This window comes from Thamnophis elegans, chromosome Z, assembly GCF_009769535.1.
Source record: "Thamnophis elegans isolate rThaEle1 chromosome Z, rThaEle1.pri, whole genome shotgun sequence".
Lineage (NCBI taxonomy): Eukaryota > Metazoa > Chordata > Lepidosauria > Squamata > Colubridae > Thamnophis > Thamnophis elegans.
In genome coordinates, this window is record NC_045558.1 from 104,070,029 (window position 1) to 104,096,212 (window position 26,184).

Consider the following 26,184-nt stretch of genomic DNA (forward strand, 5'->3'; position numbering starts at 1 on the left):
TCTGTGTGTGTGTGTGTGTGTGTGTGTGTGCATGTGGGTGCGTGCGCGCGTAGCAGTGGTGGGTTTCAAAAAAATTTGGAACCTCTTCTGTAGGTGTGGCCTGCTTTCGGGGTCCACTGGTGGAACCTCTTCTAACTGGTTCAGTAGATTTGACGAACCGGTTCTACCGAATAGGTGCGAACTGGTAGGAACCCACCTCTGATGGTGTTGGTATAGAGAACCACATTTCAAAATTCATGTGGTTCAATTCATATGAAAGATTAATTATTGCAATAACCTTGACAGGTGGTTATCCAGATACTGCATAAACATGTACAATGAAGAATAGTCCACCTCTCCACGTGGAAACTTGTATACTTGACAATCAACATTCACCATTAGGAAAATCTTTTCCTTGAGGATGACATTGTTTCCTCCCATTTTTTTTCATTCTTCTCTTCCTCACGCTGCTCCATACCCAACTTTGTGGCAACTTTTCTCTGGGCAGTTACAAATTCATGCGGGCAGGGGTATTGTTTTACAGCTTGCTAATGGGAATCTTATTGGTGAACTTGTTGAAAATAAGATATACCACATCCATAGCATTCCTCTGATGTACTGTTTTTTATTTAATTCTTTAACCCAGTTGTCATGTCACTATTCTCACTAAAAATTCTCTGTAGCAACAGCATTTTTCCTCTGATGCTCATAGACTATACTGATCTGTATTAGAACTTTCAAGCTGATGGTTCATTAGCAGTCTAAACTTTTTCTCTTTTTGAAAATGGATTTATCATCCAGTACTTCACCTGTTCTCCAAGGATTCTGTAAAAATATGGTAGATGTTTTAATATCACACGTGCATACTCTCTTACTACCTGGGTCAAAGTTTGTTTAGTCGTGGAAACCCTATCCAGATTTTTCAGTTGATCATGAAGAATTTTGCTTTGGTGCAACCCTTAATTTGATGGCCCTCTATCCTCTTCCAGCAATCCAACAGAAGAGTCAACACCACTCCTTGAGAGGGAGAAGGAGGAGTAAGAGGAAGAGAGACCACATAGTGACCATGAACAGTACTATAGATATTCAGATTAAATCTTTTTTTTTTAAATGGCCATGACCAGGTTCCAATTGGGTAAGTAGTTGATAAAAGAACTTGATTATTTCAATCCCCTTCCCTTTTTTCTTAAATTTATTCCATCATAACCGACTCTTAACGAGGGGGGGGGGAAACCCTATCCTATCTTAAATGTGTTGACAAACATTCCATCTAGATTCCTTTTCAAATTTGTAGAGGGAATTGGCCAGGGGAGAGGGGAGAACTTGTCTAGACCTGTTGATGAAGTCGTTTCATATTTAGACACTCGCTTCCTCCGCCTCCCCCATCGGTATTAATTAACAACTGTATCGTTTTCCCCTGAATTTTAGCTAGTCCTCCGCCTAGTCCAAGGGTTGACAAACATTTGAAGTTGGACTTCCTCCTCTCCTTTCCCTCTAATATAGGTGAGAAAAATAGACGTGCCCGGACCTGTTGTGCTCCATCCAATCTATCCTCTTATTCTCCCTCTGTCTTCCCCCCTGGGGTGGGGGAGCAGCCGAGGGAGTTGCTTAGCCGGCTTGGTGGGCGGAACTTTAGAGGGAAAGCAGCGGCTTTTTCGCCCGGCTGGCGACGCTGAAGCTTTGGAAGGGAGGTCCCCAGGGGCTCCGTGACATCATGCCGCGGGCGGGCCAATTGGAGGCGGCAAGGGGCGGGCTCGGGGATGAAAGGAGAAGGGGCGAGGCGGGGGGGAAAGAGGGTGGGGGGAGAAACGTCCCCTCGGTGGTTTTCCTCCTCTCTTGTGGGACCAGGCGTGGAGAAAAGAGGGCGCTCGGGGGGAGCTTGGGGGAGAAGGCGAGGAGCGGGCGCCGTTGCTTGGACGCGAGCGACTGAAGGGCCCGAGGAGGCGGCAGAACAACTGCAGACGCTGCAGGTGGCAGTAGAGACGTCGGAGCTTCCCTTTGGCTTGACACGGGCTAAGGAGGCGGCGCTGCTTGAGCATGAAGCTGTCTGACAGCGGCAACATAGATAGTGGTCGCCGCCGCCGGTCTCTCGAATCGCGGTAGTGGCTGGAGCCGTGGATGCTGCGGCGGAGGCGCCTGGCCTTTCTCCTCGTCCTGCCGCGGAAAGTCCCGCAGATCTTTTGATGATGACGATGAATTCTCTGGCCGAGAGCCTGCTGGGACCGCCGGACCCGTCTAAAGCGGCTTTTCTGGACTTCGGGCTGGGCGCCCCGACTTCTCCTCACCAGCAGCCTCAGACCTCGCAGCCGCAGCAGCATCCGACCACCTTGGCGGCCCCTTACTCGCTCCAAGCCTTGCACCCGCTGCCGCCGCCTCCGCAGCAGACCCCGCACGACGGCGGCGTCTTTCCTTCTCCTGCCGCCTCCTACGGCAGCAGACCCCTGGCCTATCCCCCTTACCCCGGGGCGGCCGGTGGCAGTCCTCACGCCTTCTACCACCACCACCACCACGGCACCTCCTTCTCGACATACCAGCAGACCTCGAGCACCCTGGGCCACGGGACGAGGCTGGAGGAGACGGGTAAGGGGAGGCTGGTTAGTTTGGGCGAAGGGGCGGGAGGCAAGCCCGGGGCGGCTGGAACCCCCTCCCACCTAATTCGGGGGGGGGGTGCAATCTCCGTTATTTTATCCGGATGATAGGATTTCGACACGGTCACCCTTGAACACCAGTCGAGAACAGCCCCTTCTTGGAGCCACCAAAAGATTGGGCTACAGCTCCCGCTGTCCGAGAGAACAGGTCCACGGCCTCCGGAATAATGAGAGTTATAGTGCAGCACATCTGGAAGGAAGGGGGCTGAAGGAATGTGGACAGAAATGTGCTGTTTTCGAAGCCTTACGAGGGAATTGGGGAGAAATGGGAGGTATAGGAATGGAACAAATCAGTATTAGTATCCGTCACTAACGAAGAATGTTACCCTTTCCTTTATTGGGGGTGGGGGGATGGGTTGACACGCAGATTAAGAATTAATGAGAGAGAGATATGAATTGCCCTTTTCTAAATTAAAAGTTATCCTGAATTTGTTCGTTCAAAAATAAAGCTGAGGTCGCAAATTTAGACGAGACTTCCCTGTTCCATTGCACGCAAAGAGGGTTGAGCCACATTGGCCTCTCCTCCGTGGGATGAAAGAGTCCTCAATTCCTCCTGGAGAATGTGAATCAAAAATGGATCGAAAATTTGAGGCCACTCCAACAAGTGTCAGTGAAATGTTTTTGGTGGGTTTTTTTTTTTTTTTTGCATTTGCCCAGTATAAAATCTGCATTGCCTGCCGTTTCGTTTGCAGCACACTCTTAGATCTGAGTTGAGGCAAGCATTTCAATTACTGCACAATTATTTACAAGTAAGGAGTCTATGGGACGGCGGTCTACTTATATGAGATTTCTCGTCCCTGCATCCTTACTGGCAATCTCTGGAAATCTAAACTAAGATAAAAATGACAAAAGAAATAGAGCCCAACACTTTATTCAGAAAGGCTACCTTTTAGAAAATGAAAAAAAAAATGCTTTTGCGATGAAATAAATTACAACCCATTGTGTTATGCCACCCTTAGATCGTACAATTAGAGAGACAGATCTTAACTTGAATGAAGTATCAGATGGAATAGCTTGCACATGATTAAAAAAAGTATTTTGGTGAACATTTATTTCTTTTCTTCCTCGTCCCCCACCAGTTTTTTTCCCAAAGAAACGGCACCAGTTTCTCTTCTCTGCTTTTCTCCCCCCTCATCCCCATTACCAGGTGGAAAGGGTCTGCTTCTCCTGAACCTCTTGTTCCTGGAGTCCATTTGATAAGCATCAAAACTTCACAGGGCCACGACTGAAGCTCTGGCACATGGATCTAAGGAGGAGGAAGGCAGTCCTCTTGGGGGCAAACAGGCAGCTCTTGAGTAATGCACCTCTGATGCCCAAGCAGCCAGAGGAGGAAATCTCATTAGTTTCTCTCCTCAAGACCTTTAGAAACTGGGATATTGCTTTTCAGATTGTGTGATCACAATGAGTGCTGAGGTCAAATTAAACCAGAGAATACTAGGTTGGAAAAGGTTACTAGTTAGGGTTTGTATTTTAATGAATAGTTGAGCAGTGATGAAATGATGTGCAAGCTTTCAAGACTCTTAATAGAAGAATTGGTGCAAAGATGCAAGAAAAACAGTAAAATTAATAATGTTGAAAGTAAAAATAACTACTCCAATCTTGATGGAAAGGATCAGATTGAGGAACGGGCCAAATTGACCTAGCCGGCTGGAGATAATAGGCATTGCAAACTTGTCTGAACAATACCAAATGAGAAGGGGGAATGCCTGCAGGTCAGTGTTTTTTGCAACTCCCAGAATTCCCCTTGCTGCCACCAGTCAGCAAGCAGGCTGGAGAGTTCTAGGAACTGGAAATCACACATCTTAAAGTTGCCAAGGTTGAAAAAACTTTGCTCTAGTAACTTTTGGTTCCTGGATGCTATTCTGCTTTGAGACTTAGTGTTCAGTTGACTTGCATGCCTGTGGTACTCTTTCAAGGTTGCATAAGAGACCATGGACATCTTTAATATATTTTGTTTTGCTAAGAGCAATCCAGACAAATGATGATGCAAGCAATTTAAATGTGACATCTCACTTATTTCTGACCAAAGTCATTTCACCCTGCTGGAATGAAACTTTCTTTTTGCTAACTGCATTTGTTTATATCTTTCCTGGAAACGTCCCTTTCCTCCCCAGCCCATCTAGATTGAACATGCCTCTGGGCACAGCTCTGTTGTTTTGCTGGTTTTCATTGCTATGTCAAACAACCAGGTACACTGAAGTGCTCTATAAATAACTTACTACAGGAGGTAGAAATTGTTCAGGAAGCCACCTGGAAAAATCCAATAGCAGCTCAAAGGTAGATGATATAGAATGAAGCTTTTGTTGATGTGCAGAGTGACTCTTTTTACCCCTACTGCTTGGATATTTTCCACCCTCTTGATATAGTGCTTCTAGAAGGAACAGGAATTAAGACCTGTTTTTTTTCCCCTGGATTAAGTTTTACCCCTAAATCTGGTCTCATCTTCAGGTTTTAGACTTCATCCTCTAAAAGTTCCTGCATTCAATAAATTGAGTCAGATATGCCATGTTGCTCCTCACCTGACAATTTATATTGTTTTACTCCCTCCACATATGTGTGCTTTTTCACTAGCTTTCTAGTCCAAATTCCTCTTCAAAGAAAAATAAACTTTCCATTTCCAGGATGTTCCTAGAAACATTTATCTAATTATCTATCACTTTGAATTGGAGATTACTACTCATTATCTTTTGGCACAGAAAATGTACTGTTTTGCTTTTGATTTTCTACCATCTTTATTAAGAACTTTCTTCCAGGCCTATGTTCAAGGACACTTAGTCTAACAATATAGGAATTCTTTCTTTCCAATCCCTTCTTCCACTAAAGGATGCCATTTTAGTCCATGTTCATGGGATTTCTAAATATTTAAGAAACTTGATGTTAGTAGAATCCTTTAATATAATACTGATTGACTTTTAAAAATGTATATTGCATATAAAAATATGAATAACATTCTTGTTAATTTACAACCCAGGAAAATGTCCCTTGAAGTCATACAACTTGGCTTCAAACTAAGATCACAAGAAACATATTGTTTAAAAATGAAATTATCTTCTGAACTGTGAATTTACATAAACTGAGTTATTTCTTTTGGAGCCCGCTGAGGTTTTTTAATATATATATAATTTAAAAGAAGCAACAGCACTTTAAAAAATCATCCATGGTTTTTAAATGTAAAAATCAAAGGTTGTAATTTAAGTATTAATTTATGCTTTTATTGTGTGATTTTTTTTTCTTATCTAGCAATGAAATGCTTTGGAGAAGAGAAAATAAGGACTATAACATTATTTATGTTTTAGAATGCACTAGTGAAGTTTTTAAAAGGTTACCTTATTCAACTATAGTATCTAATACTATTTTTAAAACTTGGAGCAGTGTTCCTTTCTAATTGTAAAGGTATTCTGACTTTAAGGTTAATCCATAACCCCTAGGCTATGTGTCTCACACACACCCCTCAACCCCCATCTGTCCAAACTTCATAGAAACCTTTCCCAGAATTCCATGAGACCAGTTTGCTAAATTTAAGGGAAGCTCACATTAGTTTGCTTTAAACAATGCCTTGATTACACAGGTACACAAGTTGAAAGTGGACAATTTCCAGAATTGTTTGGTGATCAACAGCTGTCAGAAAGATAAAGGAAACATGGACATTAGAGATTCAGAGAGAGATATCTTTCCCTGCCAAAATAAAACAGGAGGTTTTAATTTAAGCATATTAGTAGCGAATTACTTGCAGTGATGGCAATACTGGAAGCAAAATGCTTCTACAGTTGGTGAAAAGCAAAGAGACGCTCTTCATTTTTTGGAGAAATAGCCTCGCCTCGCCCCTTGCCTGTTTCTGCAAAGAAAAGAATCCCTGGGTTAGTAATGCTAGTGCGTGCTCCCTACTGAAGTTAGGTGTTTATTAAATGTCCCTTATTTACTTGTACTATATATATTTTTTTAATTTTAATTGGTACCTGTCAAATGAATACGTGAAAGAGAAAGCGTCTTGCTACCGTTTGAAACTAAATGCAGCAGCCAGCGAAAGGGGTCCCTCGCTGGCCCTTTGGCTGAAGAACTAAAACTATTTAGATTTTAGATTTAGATTTAGATTTTAATAGCATTTATAGGCCGCCCTTTTCCCTGAGGGGACTCAGGGCGGCTTACAATAACAAGGAAGGGGAGTGAAGACAGAACATAAAAAGAAATGTGCAATAACTGAAAAATACTAAAAACACAACATTCTCTCAGCATTCGGGAGGGGCGGAAGAGTTTATCCCCAGGCCTGACGGGCTAGCCAGATCTTGAGGGCTGTACGGAAGGCCTGGACTGTGGTCAGGGTACGAATCTCCACGGGGAGATTGTTCCATAGCGTCGGAGCAGCAACTGAGAAGGCTCTCCTCCGGGTAGTCGCCAGTCGGCACTGACTGGCGGATGGAATACGGAGGAGGCCCGCTCTATGCGATCTTAAGGCGAGACAGTGGATCCCACCGGCAGCTAATTAATTAGCAGTTACTAATTGTTATGAACCCGAAGAGTGGGGAAGGGGGAGCCACAGCAAATATTCCAAATCGGGCAGCAAGGAACCGCGGCTGTAGTGCGCCCCCCCCCCCCCCCCACTGAAGGATTGAGCGATCTCCGTTTCGGAATTGTGTTAATTTTCACTCCGATTTGTGGACTACGCAAAGCGCTTCGTTTTTAGTTGCAACGTTTTCCAGGTTTGTTCAGAAGCAGGTCGCCGCGGAGGGTCTGTTCCCCATCGCGGTTCGCTGTATCATCCAGCTGTTGTTGCTGGGGACAATGTATCAGCCACGGGAACTTTCTCCGACGTGGTTTATTCTAGCGTCAACCACCACTGCGGTGGAAAGCCGATCTTCACGACTGAGTTACATCGGCCCAGCAATATAACAAAACGTGCCAAAATCCACAGAAGTTATTATTTTTAGGCCAGATTCATTCGCTCAGAGCGACCGTGTTTTATAGAACAAAACACGCCTGGCTGGGTTCGCACAATGCCTAACAAATCTATTATGGTTTAATTCGAGTAGGAGCCCAGCCCTAGCTTGCGCTCCTAAGAGTATTTCCCAGCAAGTTAGTTTATTCTGCTGAATAAAAAGTCGCTCCCTTCCAGTTAAATGGGCTTCGCCTGAACTGCATCTCAGCGCAGTTTTTTGCTTGAAGTTTATGGGAAGATCAGAAGGAAGTGACGATCCCCTTCTATTGTCCGAGGAGGTGGTTTTTCCACCAGACATGGGTAACCTACCTGGTACACTCGAAATGGCTGGGGCTACATTTCCCATCATCTTTTGCCATTGATCATTCTGGTTGGACATGATGGGGGTTTAAATCAAACACAACGGGAAGGTACCAGGTGATTGCCTATTTCTGTGGCTTTTTCTTTGGAGTCGTATATCATTTCTTCCTTCGTGAGAGTCTTCATAAGCATTTTCCTACCCTCCTTTCAAATATCTTCCAAAGGGCGGTTTACAAACATAGGTTGGACAGGCCAAGGACACTACCGTTGCCGATCTTAAGTCAAGGAGGTCGGCAGGATTTGAGGCTGGCTGGCTGGGAATCTAGCAATAACTTGAGCGATTGAAACGATGACCTCGTTCATACAATAGACTGAGTCTTCATGGGAGTTGTTTGTTCGGGCTAGAAGGGTTCATAAATGCAAACCAGCATATTATTCTATAAATAGGTGCATCTTCGAGGCGAATGAATGGCGATGTCCAATTCCTGTTTACTCAGAAACAAGCCCACATTCATTTCACAGGCCTTTCTCAGTGCGTGCAAACCTATCGTTGCAATCCTTACCGATTTTTAATACATATATTTTAAATTTTTGGTAGTGAACCGGCTTGTGTAGAATTGCACCGCGAAATTGAATTTCATCGGGGAACTCAACAAACCTATCCGGGGATTGCGCTGTGTGAAGATGCGGTCTTGTGCGGATTTTTCGATTTTTTTTACTTTATATAGGGGGTGGGGGACTTCCTTCATTCAGGCATTGCTCCGAGATGGGGAAAAGAATATGAGGCTGAATACCGAGCTGCTGGAGGAAACAGGGGAGCCTGCGCCCTACTCTTTCCCCCAACCACACCCTTCGCGCAACAGGTGGACTGCGAGCTTTTGGACTCTTCCTTGAAACTCACTCACGGCCCATGAGCGCTTGAGGGTCGTTTGAGGTGACTCATACAACTCAAAAGTGATGCCGGTCGGGAGGTGTTCAAAATAGTTGTTTAAAATCTCCCCCCTCCTCAAAGAAGTAACAGTGCCTGGGTCATGAAATGGACGCGTTGTGTGAGTCAAAGACAAAGAAAAAGCTCACTTTGGTAAGCTTAAAACAGTCTTAACAGTTCATGTGTTTTGGAACCTGGACTGACCTTTCTTTTTACGCGAAGCCAATATTCAAGCGGATTTCCCATGTCCCACCGCCCTGAGTAAAATACTAGTTTCTCTGTTGCAATCTGCCTCGTTTCTATCCTGTCATTCTCCTGCCTGATGTAGTGGAAAACCTTAATTCCCCATTAATTCTTACCAGGTTAGTGCTAAATCTTCCATCTTCTCTAATCAAAAGCTGAATTACAAACCAACTTTTCAAGTAGATCAGCCAAAAACTTAAGGGCTCTTTGATTCATCTTTTAAAGGAAACCAAAATCAGTTTTATTTAGCAATTAAAGGTACAAACCATTAGATTCGCCTTGTCTCTGTCAAACAAATTTTACTTTACTTATTTGTAAAGGGATGTATAATTTAAGATAGTGGAGCTGGTAGAAGCTAAGTGACTGGTAATTTATTTAAATGCATATTAGTTTACTGTATCTGACCCTAGTTTTAGAGTAATTAACAGTTATTAGATAATAGGGGCAAACGTGCCAGTTTCACTTAGTGTTCTTGTAAATTTCTCCTTCCCACGCATTCACAAGGTTCCTATTATCTGTCTCGGGCATATTCTTGTTCTTATTATTCCAAGAAGCCTGCTAACACACAATAGAGTTCCTTAAAAAAACAATAACTAGGGGAAACCCCAGAGTTTAAGAAATAGTTTATATAATACAATGAAAAAATACCAGAGGTATTTTGTGTGAGAAAAAAAATCCACATTAAGAAAATACAGTTATTAACTTAACGGACGGTTTACAAAATAGAGAGAAACCATTCAAGTTTCCAAGAATTCTTTATTACATAGATTATTTCTAGACGAAAGGGGGAGGGGTGGCGTTTAAACCTTTACCGTCCTCCCTCTGATTTTCTAATCAGGTTGCCTTAGGAAAACCTAGTATCTAACCATTGCGTGGTTTATTAAGAAGGGTTTTGGCCAATATGATTTCCTCCCAATCCATGGATGGGCAACACAGACAAAAACAACCAATTTGCATTGGTATCTCCAGGCATTGGAGATTTCGGATTGGATCTGCGTTCCAATCCGAGTTCCCCAATCGAAGTGGGGAGGGGCGGAATAACTGCAGAAGGAAACCCCTTTTTGGAGATTGTATGATGCTGGTGCACCATCTCAGACACAATTTTTCACAATTTGCCTTTATACACACAACCCTGTTCTATGCAAACAAGAAAGTACCGCACCGTATGCCTAATTACAAAGACGGGGTGTACTTGAAAGGAGAAAAGGGAATAAATGCACGATTCGATGGATTTCCCCTTCACTCTGCCCCTCCTCGTCCTTTTCGCTTCTCACCTTTCTGGGGGCCTCTCAAGCTGCTTCAGTTTGGAGAAAAGCACACTCCATTCCGAAACACAAGCTCACCAGCCACCCCTAAATGTAGTGGCGTAGCAGACGGATACAAACACGCTGGTTAATAAATACTTAAATTTTGGAAGGAGAAATTTGGGTCTAGCTAAAGGGGAGTCCCGTTGAACTTGGTAGGGCGTGTCTCGTCCTGCTTGCAATTCAATCTCTGGGGTTTGCAGGTCCGGCTCCAGGCCGGCGGATATTCGAAGCATCTCTCCCCCCCCCCTTCCCTCTCTCCCTCTTTTCTTCGAGAGAGAACAAGTTTGAGGTGTGGCTCTCCCTTTTCTTTTCTTTTTTTCTTTTTTCTCTTTCTGCTATTACATTTTATCTTTTTAATTAGGGCAGACATGGGCCAGGCGTCTTGGAGTTTGGTCTTGGGTTGATTTTTAAATTAAATTATTCCTTTAGGGTTTCGGATGTGTCTTTTTAAACTCTGTTCTCCGCGGGCTGCGTGGAAGCGGTTGACGCCTGTTCAGCTCACTCTCTCTCTCTCTCACACACACACACCTCAAGTTGATTTGCCAAATCAACACAACCCGAAGCTTTTTTTTATTTTTATTTTTTGCTTTTTCATGGAATCCCAGACCTCTCGACGCTGCTCTTGAGTTGTAGGGATTTTGTACGGCGGTCTCGTGCGTCGTCGGTTTTGTTCAACAATAAGAAGACCGTCCGATTGAGGCAAATGCGAGCGAAGTTGCAAAGCTACAGCTGGATTTCAGATGGCAGCCCTGCTTAAATAGGGGCGAGAGTGTTTTTGAGTAAAGACAGCTTGCTTTAGCGATTAAAGTGGTGGTAGGGGCGAAAATAAGGCCGAACTTCAGGGGAAAGTGATTTGGGGAACAAATTGAAACTTCTTCCGCTTCTTTATAGTTTAGATCAATGCCAGAAAACTCATTTTCCCTCCCACTATTTTCTCCAGCAGCCAGAACTACTGAAATCCAGTTTTAATCATCTCGGAAAATTCTTTAGTTGGTTTAAATCGATTCGCTGCTCATCAGAATCGAATCATTTAATTCCTCACTTAATAAACCGATTTTTTAAAGGAGTAGATCTTTTGGGAAGATCAAACCGGCTGAAATCATCACTTGATCACTTGATACGTGTGCCGCCATATTCGTTTTGAATATGATGATGATGATGATGATGATGATGATGATGATGATGATTAGGCAGAAAGATACAGTTAAAAAAAAGGCAAAGACAAAGAGTTTAACCCATTAAACTGACCAAACTCAAATCCAGTTATTGGATTTGAGTCGATTCAAGATAGCTGTCTGAAAACGAGGGAAGGGTTTTTACTTTCTTCATAGCTCAGTCGACTTCCAATATTTCCACTCCATCTCTTCTACAAGGCAGATTAATAACATCACCCAACCATCGTTGAGATGCTATAAAGATATATAGGTTGATACTTATTGGCTGCAAATAAGCACTCCTGTACATAATATTCCCCAGGAGATTCACCTGTCGGCTTTCATCTCAGTTATAATCTGGTCCATATTGACTTTCTCTTCTGTGTTCAGAGTGTAGTAAACGGGATTTTATTTAAATACGACATAATCTGCCTTTGAAAGTAACCTCTTCCAAAGAGGTAGACAATAACGTTCAAAAGCGTGTAATTACACTTTAAACAAACTTACAAAAACAATATTTTCTTTGTATTCTTGTCCGTGTTGGGAGGCAGGAAGAAAGGCTGTAGATGGATTTCTGGTTTCTGCCTTGCTGTTTTCTATGGCGTACTTCATTTTTGCCCAGGATTGTAGCACTTAATGCAATCTAAACAACTTTACTCAATTGATTTGTTTGGGGAAGTAAATGTGCACATAGCAGTTGTCACCTTAATCGAAGTGCTTACTCAGAAGTAAGATCACCAGAGGTCTGTAGCTATTTCTCCCTCCTTTCCCTCTCCTTAATATTGAAACACATCATAAAAGTGACATGGACTTTCTCCCCCTCCCCCAATATCTTTATCTGCACCTTCTTTTTCTTAAGTGAAAAGTTGATTTTGTTTGTGGCTGCGTCCTAATCCTTTCCAGTAATGCCTCTTGCTTTAAACCTGAATCATTCGCTTTGGCTGGAACATGAATCAACTTTGTAGTGCCGAGCATATTCTTATGACACCCACTAAGTCCCCAATTCTACACCCTTCTGGAACTTGATATCAGTGTACAAACTTACTTTTGGGTAAAGCTTGCAGAACAGTCATCTTAGGATAATTATGAATTCTGGTCCTAAACTCCACTGTGCTGGGTCCTTATTGGGATTTAGCAAATAATCAGTATGTCATTCTGTAGTTTGCACAGCTTTTATCCTCTCGGCAGTGGTTCTGACCTTCATAGTTGTAGAAGTTGTCCTTTCAATCAACTAAACCTTCAGTTGCTGAAATCTACACTCCATTACTTAAACTTGAGGGTGCTTTCTGCTTGACCTATATGAGAAGCAGAGGTTTACAACCTAAGTCCCAGGGCCACATGGGGCACCCATATGCCTCCAAAGGCATTCCTTTATTATCTGACTGAATTAAAAAAAAAACAACTAAATATGAAAGTAGAGATTATATGCATATCTTTTTATTATAATGTCAATGTCAATTTTGATTGCTCCTTCCATGATTTTTGAGAACACAGCCGCAGTTGCTAACAGTTGTACATGCAACACCATGTCCATCCTTGGCCCAGGAAAGTTGGGCACTTCTGGTTTACAGAAAACTCTAGTATATTAAGTCATAATATCAAGCTCCAAGGAAAACCACCATAGTCATAATGATTGAGGACAAGGGGTCCTTTTTTTGTCAAATCCTCATTTGGAGGTCATCAGGTTGGGGAAAGATCAGAAGATGAGCCAATTAAAATGATTCAGATAAAAATCCAAACAAGATTAGGAAATTAGGCACACTCTGTAGGAATGTTAGCTGGCGTAGATTGTATGAATCTGGTCCAATGCAAGCTGTCTGAGTCAATATGATTACTAAATTTGAATAAGCTGCATTATTAATACTATTGGCTGTATTTGCTACCTTTCTATTGAGTGAGATAAGAATCATGTTTAGAGTACTTAGCATAATACATCTTATAATTTTATGTTAGTGATAGTTTTATCCAATTACCCTAGGGAAGAACAGCCTACTTCCCATAAGGCATTGCTGAATTACTATTTCCAACATTCTTATTGTTGATCATACTAGGTAGGCTGCTATGAACTATAGTTCAGCAATATGTGGGCCACAGGCTCTCCAACATCCCAGCGAGGAAGGACAGTCATATGCAGTCATATAAATGGGATGTCAGGATTCATTCCTCCCTTGAACTTTAATGCACCATTTTATTTGTGGCAATGGCTCTTCTGTGAGTTTAGCTTGCAATTCAATGTGCTGGACAAATTTAGGCAAGAGTGTTAATTCAGTAAATGATGCTACAAGAATCCAGCCAGTGTTTTGGTTCATCCATGGTTCAGTGAGTTGGACAATACCAAAAAAAGTCAGTTTCATAAACTGTGGTTCAATTAACCTCAGCTTAGTAAGCAAAACTAGTTTTGTTTCCATGGTATTGAAATACAGTAAATGTGTAGCTCTCCTGTGGGTTTGCAACCATTGTTTTATCAGGAATTGTACTCTTTGTTGATTTTCATCTTATGCATGGTTATTTAAAAATGCATTGAATCTGATTTGTTCTATGCATTTTGCAGAGTTAGATTTATGCTTATATGGATGTGAAGTGCATTGAGGTCTTTTAATTTTGAGGAAGGATGCCTGGAAATGCAGAATGCTCTGAAAAACTGAATCATCAAGGTTTTCAATCAAAGAGTTGCTGAGAAAGAGAAGGGAGAAAACCAATCTACTAGTTTAATACATGGGATGAAATTTTAAAGGAAAATAATACTTATATTAAATTAGAAGGGTAATTATAAATGTACTGGTAGTTTATTTTCTTCCTTAAGTGCTGCAGTACAGCAAATCCTCTGGCAGCCTGAGTGAGTTTCTTTAGTTCTGCATTGCACCTTTCTTTCAGGACAGAAGCTTGAGAAGAGGTATCTTAAAATGCTGCCTTCCATTCCTCTGCAATCATATCTGTTTTTTAGAACTATTCAGTTGGTCTCCATGGTAGGTAATAAACCTGTCAAGAACATCCACGATTATAGACCAGCCTGTTCAATCTGGAGTTCTCCAAATTTATTGGATTTCTTTAGGGCAGAGTTTCTCAATCTTGGCAACTTTAAGATACACGGACTTCAACTCCCAGACATCCCCAACTGGTGGTACTTAGGGGATCATGATAATTCAAATCTACTGCTGTCCCCCCAAATGTGGAAAGCCATGTTAAAGAATGAATTATATTCCAGGTGAGACTTTGTGTCTCTGTGTGCATATAGCCACTTATTCAGATCTGTTTGATTACGCCACCAATAGAAGAATTTACCAGGATTGATATTCATTTGTAGGGCTGTGATCTCACCAATATTCCAGCAATGCGGCAGCACCAATCCCAGGACTGAGCTACGTTTTGCTATTGAAGTCTATATTTGATCAGGTTTGCAAAGGATACGTGGTGGTCAGGGTTGAAATAATGATTATGCATGGATTAAATTCTTGTTTTGGTTTCTTTCGCGTGCATTTTCTTTGTGTGTTGCTTTCCTCCTTAAAAGTCCATGTTGAACTAAAATGTAGCAAAGAAAAAAAAATAAAGGAAAAAAGGTACACTTTAAGGAACAGGATTTTTTTCTTTCTAAGCTAAGGCAATGTAGGAAGTCTTTAAAAAAAACAGAGTAGCAAACTTTAGAAAACAATTCTTTTTTAAAAAAAGATGTTATTATCTGTAAGGGAGCAGCATCTTATAATTCCCTCCCACTGTCTCTGTATTTTATTTTTCAGCTTGTCAAAACTTTGTGTCTTGGGTTATCTCTTCTATTGTGGGTTCTCCAGTAGCACATGGATGTGGTTTACTGAGGCGTCTAGGGAGTATTCTTCCTTAAGCTGAAGAGTTTGGCTTGCTCTTTGCACATGAACTAAGCTTCTTAATTAAATCTGCACTGGTGAGAATTAAAGGCAGCCCTGTAGAGGGATCTCTTCTTCTTCCCCTGACACAGTTTCAAACAGAGATGAGGGAAAACAAGGCCTCTGATTGGGCCACAACTGCTCTCTGAAACTGTTTGCATTTTGCAGGGTTGCTTTCTTCTGCTCAATTATTTTCTCCCGGGGAGAGGGCAGGTTTTTAAAAACACAGAGGATAATGAGGAATTCTTGCCACAATGCAGTAAGCTTGGAATGCTCATCAAGTCTAATAGGCCGGGAAGAACTGGGTACACAAGCTAGATTCTTTGTACATTGTTGTTGTCTTTGTTGTTTTTAGCAAACTATATCAAAATGCACAGAAAAAATGCCATTGATCAAACATATCTTGCAATTTGACGTTGTATCTCTCATTCCATGCCCCTCTCTCTGCAGCTCTTTCCTCCCTTTTTAATCCAGGGAAAAAAAATGAATCTTTGAGCTTGAAATATAAACAGATGTCAGGTTAATCCCCGCCCCAAACTTTGCTCCTTTGGAGAGAAGATAAGCTTTTTGTAATAGATTGAATTTAATCGTGCTGCATCATATGACCTGAATAAACACTTTCTATGGGTTCATCCATATCGTTTGCAGCCTGATCGACAGCTGCTTCAGTAGCCTGTTCTTGTTATTTAAACTCCTTCTTGCCCATGTTATCTCAATCAATCAAAAATGACTTGGGCAATTTGATAATTCCATACTGAAAGAATATTGTTAATTAACCAATCAGATCAAGTTATAATATCACAAAGCCAGTTCAGGATGATGGCACTCCTGCTTCTCTTCATTCTTAATGGCTATGCTTTTCATCTGGCGTATTTAGGTAGGCCAATCAACTAAGCAGTGGGGCCCAACCTTTTGGGTACTGGTTCTGTGGAGAGAGGTTTTTCTGCGGACTGGAGGAGGCATGGTTTTGTGTGCTGCCTGCATCCCACAGATGTGGCTTCACTTATTTGGGCAGCCCAGTTTCTGGCATGCTGCTGACTGGTGCCAGTCCATGGATTGTGGGTTGGGGATTCCTGTATTAAAGTGTTTTCAGTCTGTCAAACACTTTTCTGAAAAACGTTTTGTTTGAGCAGAATGTCAGTGAACAAAGAGTGCACGACAGCTTAATTGCCAAATTTCTTTATTCAGATCACAAGTATTTCAAAGTCATTTGTTTGTTTTTTCTGTTAAATAATCTTCCTGACGATACTCTTTATTTGTGCTGGAAATCTACTGGAGCTCAAATTTCTCCCCCAAATTCCTATCTTCACCATTTATTCAGGGTACATCCTTACCTAATTTAAATCCAAATCCACTAATTAACAGTCCCTTTCTAATGAATTTAGTTTAGATAATGATTCAAGAAACATCCTTGATTGACATGACAATAGTTTGTGGTGGCTCATTCTGGAAATAATATTTTCTCCAAGACAATACATGCACATTTGTGGGATATTGGATCCACATTTGGCACTTATCTCCAGTGTCCTCCCCATCCGCACCCCTAAATGGGTGAAAATACCTTGGGGACCCTGGGAGTCAGAGCGATCTCTATTGTATTACAGTTTAGATGCAGCTGCCCTTAAAGAAGGCTTGTAAATTCCAGCTGATGCAAAAGGCTACCAATGAGGGCTTAAATACATAGGGAGACAATGCTATATCCGTGGACTAAGCCCATCTTTCCAGCTCTTCATATGATTCAATGGTTTTTCCTGAGTTCTTTAATGGCAAAAAGTAATTATCACCATTCAGAATTTAGGAGCAGACTTGTTTTCTGGTTGACTGTATCTTGGGTTCCTGTCAATGTATTCTTGTTGGGATCTATAATTCCCATTATTTAATTGTGCCAAGATCAAACAGTGACTTATTGAAGGAGCCCATAAAGATAAATAATACCCATTCTTGATAAAGGAAACACTTCCATTGTAACTTCATCCATATCTAAATTGTCTATAAGTTTAGTTTTTTCATTGGAATTATCAATTACTGAGAGCTGTCAAGTTTCTGGAATTCATTACTCTAGAAGTACATATACCATGAGGTTTAGGCTTATATTTTTCCTTTACATAGATTTAATTTTCAGACTGGTAAATTTGGAACAAGGAGCCTTTGAGCATACATAGAGTAAATTTCCACCATTTATCATATCCATTATGAGTGGTGAGTATTCGGGTCAGATATCATGATATTCTTGATACCTTTCAACTTAGAATTTGTTTTACATCTACAAAATTAACAGATGGACATATTATGCTTTCTGGATACACAATTATATCATAACAGTAAGTTGCCAACAGCATTTGTGGTTATTACCTCAGAAATCTGACATGGGCAATTGCATCATGTTTCATTGAAATTTATTGCTTTGTTGTTGCTGAAAAGTGCCAAAGCAGTTGCAAAGTTAGAAATCCAAGGAATTCACTATTATCTTTATAACCTGGGAGGCAAAGCAGTATACATGGTGCTTTCCTCTCCAACGTTATCCTCACAACAACCTTATGAGGAGGATTACACTGAGGGATAAACAAGGCACAAAGGTGCTTATTGACCTTCATAGTGGAGCGGAGGTGAAACTAGGGGTTTTCTTGTCCAGCATTTTTTCAGTAGCCCCATGTTGAAACACTAATTTAAAAATTGCAAATAAGTATTGACACAAATATGAATCTCAAGTCTGCTTAAAACCAAGCAGTTCAGCAGCCACTGATGTTGGCTTCAGCTACACATTGAATCTTACTTTTTCTCTTTAATTCTGTTTTTTTCCCCAAAAGAACTGGAGAAATCAACCATCATAGAGAATGGAGAAATCCGTATCAATGGAAAAGGGAAGAAAATACGGAAACCACGCACCATTTATTCTAGCCTTCAGCTCCAGGCCCTCAACCAGCGATTCCAACAAACCCAATATCTGGCATTACCTGAACGGGCAGAATTAGCAGCACAGCTGGGCCTGACCCAAACACAGGTGAGATTCTCTATTGATTTATACCTTCCACTTCTTACCCATCAATCCCTGCTTTCTGAGAGCGATAATCTCCACAACAGCCCTGTAAAATTGATTAGAATAAAGATGATGAATTGCTTAAATCTAGCTCTTTCCATCTTGTACAAGGGTATCAAACTCATGACCTGCAGGCTGGATGCGTCACACACACCCCTTTTAGCAAGGGGGTGGGGAAAGTTGCAATACATCATATAATGACATGTCATAATGAGTTTGACACCCCTGATCCAGCAGATGAAACTAAGTTGCCAAGTGGTTTTCAACCTTGGCATTTTTTAAGATGTGTAGACTTCAACTCTTAGAATTCCCCAGCCCAGATATACTGGAAAATTTTATGCTGGCTGGGGAATTCTGGGAATTAAAGTCCACATATTTTAAAGTTCTCAAGGTTGAGAAACATCAATCTAGAAGCCACTGGGAGGTATATTTAATATTGAAAAACTGGTGGATAGGAAAGAGATTTTTATCCTGTATTGTCTTCTGAAAGGTGCAGTCTGGATATCTGTTCTAGATATTAAAAATAAAACAACCACTGGAGTAGGGCAAAAAAAGAATTATAAAATAAGGCTGAAGAACCTGATTTGTAGTGTTCTAACTGAACTTCAGCTCCCAATGGCCCATGTCCCTGTTGGCCATGCTACTCGGCCAGTGTTTCTCAACCTTGGCAACTTGAAGATGTCTGGACTTCAACTCCCAGAATTCCCCAGCCAGCGAATGAAACACTCTACTAGGCCTTCTGAGAATTGTACTTTTCTCAATCTGCTTGCATGTTAACCCTCATGAGTAATTGACCTATAAAGGGATTATGGCTAATGTTTTTCACATTCAGAACAATGTATTATTATAATTGTGGTTGCAATCTTTCTTTCCCCACTTTAAAGCCAAGTACTAATGCTATTATTGTGTTGAGTACCTTACAGCCCCCCTATTTCTTACTGAGCTGTACCATATTAACATCATTAATTAACCTGATGTTGCAGAAGGACTCTTGTATATCAATTTCAGAAATTCTGGCTTTCCAAGGGTATTGTATACTTTCTCCAGACTTCTTTTGTTCTTCCCAACTATTTTATGTCTTCACAACTGACCTGGGAGATAGATTAAGATGGCCCCAAATCAACCAGTAACCTTGTCAACTGAGCAAGATTTTAAATCTCTGATCCCTTCCCTGGTGACTTAATTGTTGCACCATGGCTTTTAAAGTATGATCTTTGAGGAAAGAAAGTCTACTTTCTTGGGACACTACAAAGACAAAATAAGTAATGAAATAAGTATCACAATAAGTAATACATAGAACAGTGTGTTTGCATCAAATTGAAACACTGCAATAACTTATCATTTCTGCTGATAACATTGCTTGGATAGTGGATAAGTTGCAATCAGCAAATTTTGGGAAACTCAGATGTACACCCCCTAAAAAAAACACCTTAGGAAATAAGTTTAAATGTGGGGGAAGGAAACTTCCAATCATCTGGGCATGGTGGATATAAAATATGGACTGATTGATAAAATAAAGAAATATGGCATTATAGGAGATGTTAGGTACCAGAGATAGATGGAAATGGAGTCATTACAATATTTCATATAGACATCAACATTTCATAGCAGATTCTATGGATACAAAGTAATAAGTTGATAATAATTGCAGCATTTAATGTGTTAGAATCAATTCCCAGAGGATGCTGCATTCTGTCTTAATAAGATAGGTGATATGTAAGGATGGACATATGAGTTATGAGAATAGGGGAGGTTGTCACTGAAGACATGGCTTGGAAAGACCTGAAAATCTTCCAAGATTCAGTCCTGTCAAAAGTCCCTCACACACAACTGCCTCTTTGACAGATGGCTAAGCCACTTAAAGAGATAATTTGAGACAGATGAATGGCACAGATGAGATCCTAGCCAGAGGAACTTAAAAACTTTTTAAAGCATACCATTCAAGGAAAATGGTAGAATCTATGTGCTTTTGGAAGGCAGGATGGCACAAAGCTAAAGCTGTGAATTGTTATAAATAAATGTTCTTTTTCCAGATAGAGCATTTACAAATCTACTATTGATATATCAAAAAGTGGAACTTGCTTGGTCTTCTTCTACTTATTTGTCCCTTGGAATGCAGAAAGAAACCGAACAGCCAATCATCTTTTCCCAAGAGACTCCTCGGGTTATGAGTGTTCTCGAAGAGATCATCTTAGCTTCTGGATGGGTGTGTGATAGATATTTCACAATGCAGTACTAGTTTTTAGAAATGGTGCCACACAAAGCAAGGCTCTGTCTCACTTTCATGTGAAACAATGTTGTGCACCTACAGAAATAGATTATTCTGCTGTACATTTACATTTTTTAAATCCATCAAATAGTTGCATGGACATTAAGACCATTCTTGATTTGTTCCTAAATGGAGTACCAGCATGGGATCATAATCATTTTTTTTGTCATATTCCAATGCTTTCTTCTCACTGCCAGAACATATGTGAATGAGGCTTAAACTACAGTTAGTTACACTCTCACACTAAAGAAATACCCTCCCTCCAAACCACAATACCCCCCCTTCAAACCACAACACTGCCAAGATCAATGTCAGGTAAATTAAAATTTGTTAGACTTTGTTTATAAGTTGAACTTGAAACAAAACTAGCTAGAGATCAACAGAGGGGATAGCAAATTTTACTTCCCTATAGTTTAGGGCCAACAAAAGATGTGTGTATATATCAGCAGTTTAAAACTTGCACTTGCATGAAATTTCTCTTTTTGAGCCACAAACGATAGGTACTTGTTTTCTCTAAATAAGCAAGCCTTGCCATATCTCATTAATACATTATGGGTAATGCCTATTTCTAATCTAGTTTTTATTTAGTTAGTTCAGAAGTTGACAACTTTTAAGATGTGTGGACTTCAACTCCCAGAATTCCTCAAACAACACGCTGGGAGTTAAAGTCAGCACGTCTTAATATTCTGGGATTAATTCCAGTTTAATTGTTTAATTATGTATAATTATATATAAAATTGCTTTTTAAACTTTGCTAATTATTTTGAGGATATTTTTCTACGTGAAAGGCTTAAAGTAATGTTTTTAGTAGATTAACTATCGTTTCTAGGTGCACCACTGTTAAGCAACCTTCTACTCCTCTCCGAATCTTCACTGAAATCAAACTCTCAATTTGATTAGAGTTTATGGGGAATCCAGCTCCTGGATGCAGTGTTTCTCAACTGTTTCCCTGAAGCTGGCTGGAGAATTTTGAGAATTGAAGCTAAGATTGAGACACAAGCTTATTTTTAAAATGTGTATTCTGGCCCATATAGTATATTTGCCTATTCTTAAAAGGATTCCCAATATTTTGGTTAAGATGTAGGTTAAATGCAGTTTAAGGCAAATAAGTTTCTCTTTTCTGCTTTTAAGGAGCTATGTGAGTAATGATTACTTGATCACACTAACACACTTGGTTTTTTTTTAGAAATTGTGACTTGTCAGCTCAGTGCACTTGTTCAATAAAAGTCCGGGATAAACTTTTTTAAAAAAATGAGAGCTGGAGGTGGTTTCAGGGAGGTTTCTCTTCTCCTGGGCTGAATGCATATCTTCTTTGTCCGGAAAATTTCCTTCTGGGCACACAGGCTTTGCTGGTTTCTGAAGCAGTACAAAAGCTTTCAAAACCTGTTTTCTGGGGACAAAAATGGGATGTGTTTACACTGTAAGCAGCAAATCCTTGTTTAGACTACCTTTTTTGGAGTGTGAATGAAGGAAATCTGTATCACAGCGAACATATTTTTGATGATGTTAGACTTTCTTCTATTGCTGAAGTGTGCAGGGTTGTTGCTTGGGTAGTTCAAACGGGATTTGCTCACATATATATATTGATGTGTTTATTCTCATTGTGTTTCTTTGTCATTGTTCATTTTATTCTATTTTACTTTTGTTTGCATGTCTTTTCATTTTTCTTCCTATTATTGCAAGCCATCTAGAGTGGCCTAACAGCAAGATAGGCAGTAAATGTAATAAACAAACAAACAAACAAACAAACAAACAGGAGGGAATCTAAGAGGCCAATGAATGCTGTTTGAGCATGCTCAATAGCCATAGCCTAGTTTGATCTTTCTTGGGGGGATGGGGGACAGAAAACTATGAGGGAGATTGAATTATCAAAATTCTGATTGGTTGCACTAGGATCTGCAACATTATGCTTTAGCCCCATTGGTTCTAACTAAAAGCATATCTAAACATTCTATAACACTATTAGTGTGGGTCAGTGTTTTTTCAAACTTGGCCATTGTATGTTTTATGGACTTCAATTGCCAGAATTCCACAGTCAGAATCCTGGTTGGGGAATTCTGGGAGTTGAAGTTCACACATCTTAATCTGGCCAATTTTGAAAACAGCATTGTAAGATTGAACATACCAAGGATTCTTATGCTAATAATAGGCTGGACCTTGGTTTAGCTACACACCACTTATTGAATAATGATTTGCTGTGATGGCGGAAACAACTCCTGGCCTTTTTAATACCAGTCTTTCAAATTATTGGGAATTGCTCAGGTAGCTTTAGCTAGAAATGCTGAGACTTGAACCTAGGATCTTCTGTTGGCAAAGCACATGCTCTTTATCACTAGTCTCTGGCTGAATATCAAGCAGAGCTTTTTTTTTTTTTTTAGATTAAAGCTGATCTATCAGATCACAATTTAATACATTTTAAGAATATTCCCTTCCTTGTAACTCTAGCTTCTCTCCCCCACTCCAACCTTCAGTGATAATTTTGTTTAGGAGGCAGCCTTTCCCTTTTGCTGGTTCATAGGTGAAGGAAGCATGATCATACAGGGAACAGACACGTTAAAGAAAGAAATAGGCAAAATCCCAGAGAGGAAAATGCAGGGTAAGCTGAAGGAAGAAAGCACATAAAAAATGATAAAAAATTGACATTGTATCCCTTTCCCTAAAAACTCAGTCCTTGCTTTTGACCCCTTCTCCAGAATGCTTAATTTTCAGCAGGGTCCAGCCCAAAAGATATTTTTCTTGCTCTCTTTTTTCAGAAAGTTGTAGACTTGCTATCTTGATTCTAAAGTCTTCTTCTGTATTTTCTTTCTGCATTTTAAGTTCTTATCTGATGCAATGCATGGCACTCGAGCCAAATCTGCAAACTAATCAAAAAAGGTAGCGTCCCCGTACCAACGAGGGCTGCGGTGAGTGGGTGGGATCTCTTGCTTCAGACGCCTGTAGTTTTCCTTTTCCTCAACATGCCCTGAAGACCAGACTTTACACTTTGCCCTCCTTCAAGCTTTCCACAAGTGCCTTTGTGCAATCGGCTTTGGAGGTGGAGGGAAGATGGGGAGGGGAGGAGCCCTGCTTGAAGCAACCAGCTAGGCCCAGGGTTAGGCTTCAACAGGGAGCCCGAGAAAGACATGTGAGAGCAGGCTGCCTGAGAAACGTTTAAAATCGTGCTGCTCTTGGCAAGATCCCTGGGAAACGGGGGTGGGGGTGTTTGCTTGTTTTCCATTTTACAGATGAGGGGAATTAAGGAAGAAGGAAAGAGATAAGACCACTACTTGAAAGTAGCAGGAGCTACTCAACAGTCAACTTTTTGCCATAAGGGTGATTTATATTTGTATGTATGTGTATACAGACATGCCATCTTTTAATTCCAGCATTCAAGGATGGTAGCAAACAATAAAATGCAGAGTACAAAAATAATTCAGAGGCAGTAATGAAAATCAGTGCGAGCCTTAATTATTAATTACAAGTCAGGCAAAAATACGTGTTTTGGCCACATTTCCAAAGGAAAGAGCAGTGGGTGATAAATGCAACTCCTATGGGACTGTATTACATACTTTGGGAATGATGCAGGCGAAGGTGTTTCTACTTTGTGCCATAGGGATTTCATCTTCCAGTGTAGACATTGTCAAAGGGGGCATGTCTACTCTTTGTAATGCCCAAACAGGTTTGTAGCAAAAGCAATGGGCATTCAGACAATCTGAATTTAAGCAATTTAGTGCCTTTTCCAATATAGGCACTATGTGATACCAATATTTTGTATTATTTTATATATAAAAGCTATTACTTCGGGAAAAGGCTGGAACTGTATATCCAAAGGCCTGTATTATACAGTATGTAATGCAGCTCCACTGCGTGAGCTGATTTCCTCTGTACTTTGCATTTTGGCAACACTTGACAAATTCATGTCAGATTTAACAGTGACCATCACTTTATAAAGACATCTATGTAGGCCTAGTTCCAAGGTTGCCTGAAATTTAGATGAACAAAATCTTGAAAAGATGAAAGTTCAATGACTTCAAACTTTTATTAGAAACAGAACTAACAGAATTAAAATCACTCTTCAGAAACTTTTTAAAAAGTATCTCTTTAATCTAAGAACATGAAATTTTCTTCCTTTTAGTATTTCCAAATTATCCAACAGCATTCATTTGTTATTTTCAAATGCCTCAGTATTCATGAATTTTAAGGATCTTGGAACAAGGATCATCTTACAAGAACCAATGAGGAAAAAATATAGAATTCTTCAATCTAAATAACAAATTTAGATTGTTATTTAGATTGTTATTCTGCTCAAATAACTATGAGTAGAAACATTAGGTAGGGAGAAAATAAAAGCCATTAAAAGTAGAAAAATGTAGATGCAAGAAGTTCTGGATTAAACTCCTCCAAATTTTACTGTAGCTGTTCATACATTCTCTGCTTGCACCCATTTTCTCTTAACCCAGGTCAAGATTTGGTTCCAGAACAAACGTTCCAAATTCAAAAAGATTATGAAGCAGGGCTCCAGCATCCAAGAAGATAATTTACATAGCTCTTCATCTTTGTCCCCATGTTCACCCAACATACCTCCTCTTTGGGACATCCCCATGGCATGCAAAGGACCTCCTCTGCCTTCTAACACCTACATCAACAGCTTTGGACCTTGGTACCAACAGCCACAACACCAAGATGCCATGGGAAGGCCTCCAGTCATATGACAAAGACAAAAATTGGAATGTCAGACCATCTCATGTGCCCTTTTCTGTAAACCTCTGACCAGCTTTCCTGGTATAGGGTGGAGTTAATGGCTTCTTTGAAGGAATTTCCAGACCTTTTCCCTTGACAAGAAGCCCTCTAGCTGGAGATGACTGCCAATATAGACTTCCCTTCTCTGATCCAGGGCCATATCTAACAATGGAGACAGAATATGTGATGTAGAGATTGGGAAAGTGCCCCAGATCCCCTTGATTGCAAGTCAGGAGCCGCTGAGAAGAACCTCTTCAGTGGAAATTTATGAAAACAGTGCCTGTGTTATGGTTCCAAAGATAAGCTCATGAGTAATGTGGCCCTACATAGCATATTGTATAGTTGTATTAGGAATATTTTTTTTGCCATGAGTTTTGTTTACTTCTGTCAAGATTTCTGTGCCTTAAAACAGTTTTGATAACAGATATAAATGAAATTGGTGTAAGCTTTTTTCCCTAATGTAGAGCTTCAGGCAGGGGTGAAAAGATTTCATCTTTTGTATCTCTGTCCATTATGCAGCTAGATAAAGGCATAGAAGCATTTATTCTATTTTTATGGCAATCTTAGTATAGAAGAACAGAATTCTATTTCAGAAAGGTATTAGAAAAATGGACTACTGAATTGGGTAAAAATTCACAAATGAAAGTCTATGCAAGGGGCAAGGAATCTGAGTTTTTCTGTCCCCACTGGACTCCATCTCCTATCAGCATGTCTGATGATAAAAGAGGATGGGTTTTGAAGTCCAACAGCTTATGGTACAGCTCCATACCCTTTTGAACAGTGGCACATGATTTGGGAAGTAAAATGCTG

At 40.5% G+C, this 26,184-nt stretch overlaps 1 protein-coding gene across 1 annotated transcript; it reads left to right on the forward strand.

Moving 5' to 3' along the window:
- Positions 1 to 2,165: 2,165 nt before the first annotated feature.
- On the forward strand, positions 2,166 to 25,346 carry DLX4 (distal-less homeobox 4). Its single transcript, XM_032234587.1, has 3 exons — positions 2,166 to 2,559; positions 18,157 to 18,350; positions 25,095 to 25,346. Exons 1-3 carry the CDS (start codon positions 2,166 to 2,168, stop codon positions 25,344 to 25,346), a joined length of 840 nt encoding a protein of 279 aa, XP_032090478.1.
- The last annotated feature ends 838 nt before the right edge of the window (positions 25,347 to 26,184 follow it).

What these genes read in the sequence shown, in the direction of transcription:
- DLX4 (XM_032234587.1), top strand. Translation starts at nt 2,166, where the DNA reads ATGACGATGAATTCTCTGGCCGAGAGCCTGCTGGGACCGCCGGACCCG. An exon ending in GACGAGGCTGGAGGAGACGG is followed by an intron (nt 2,560 to 18,156) that starts GTAAGGGGAGGC and finishes TTTCCCCAAAAG; the next exon opens with AACTGGAGAAATCAACCATC. An exon ending in TGGGCCTGACCCAAACACAG is followed by an intron (nt 18,351 to 25,094) that starts GTGAGATTCTCT and finishes CTCTTAACCCAG; the next exon opens with GTCAAGATTTGGTTCCAGAA.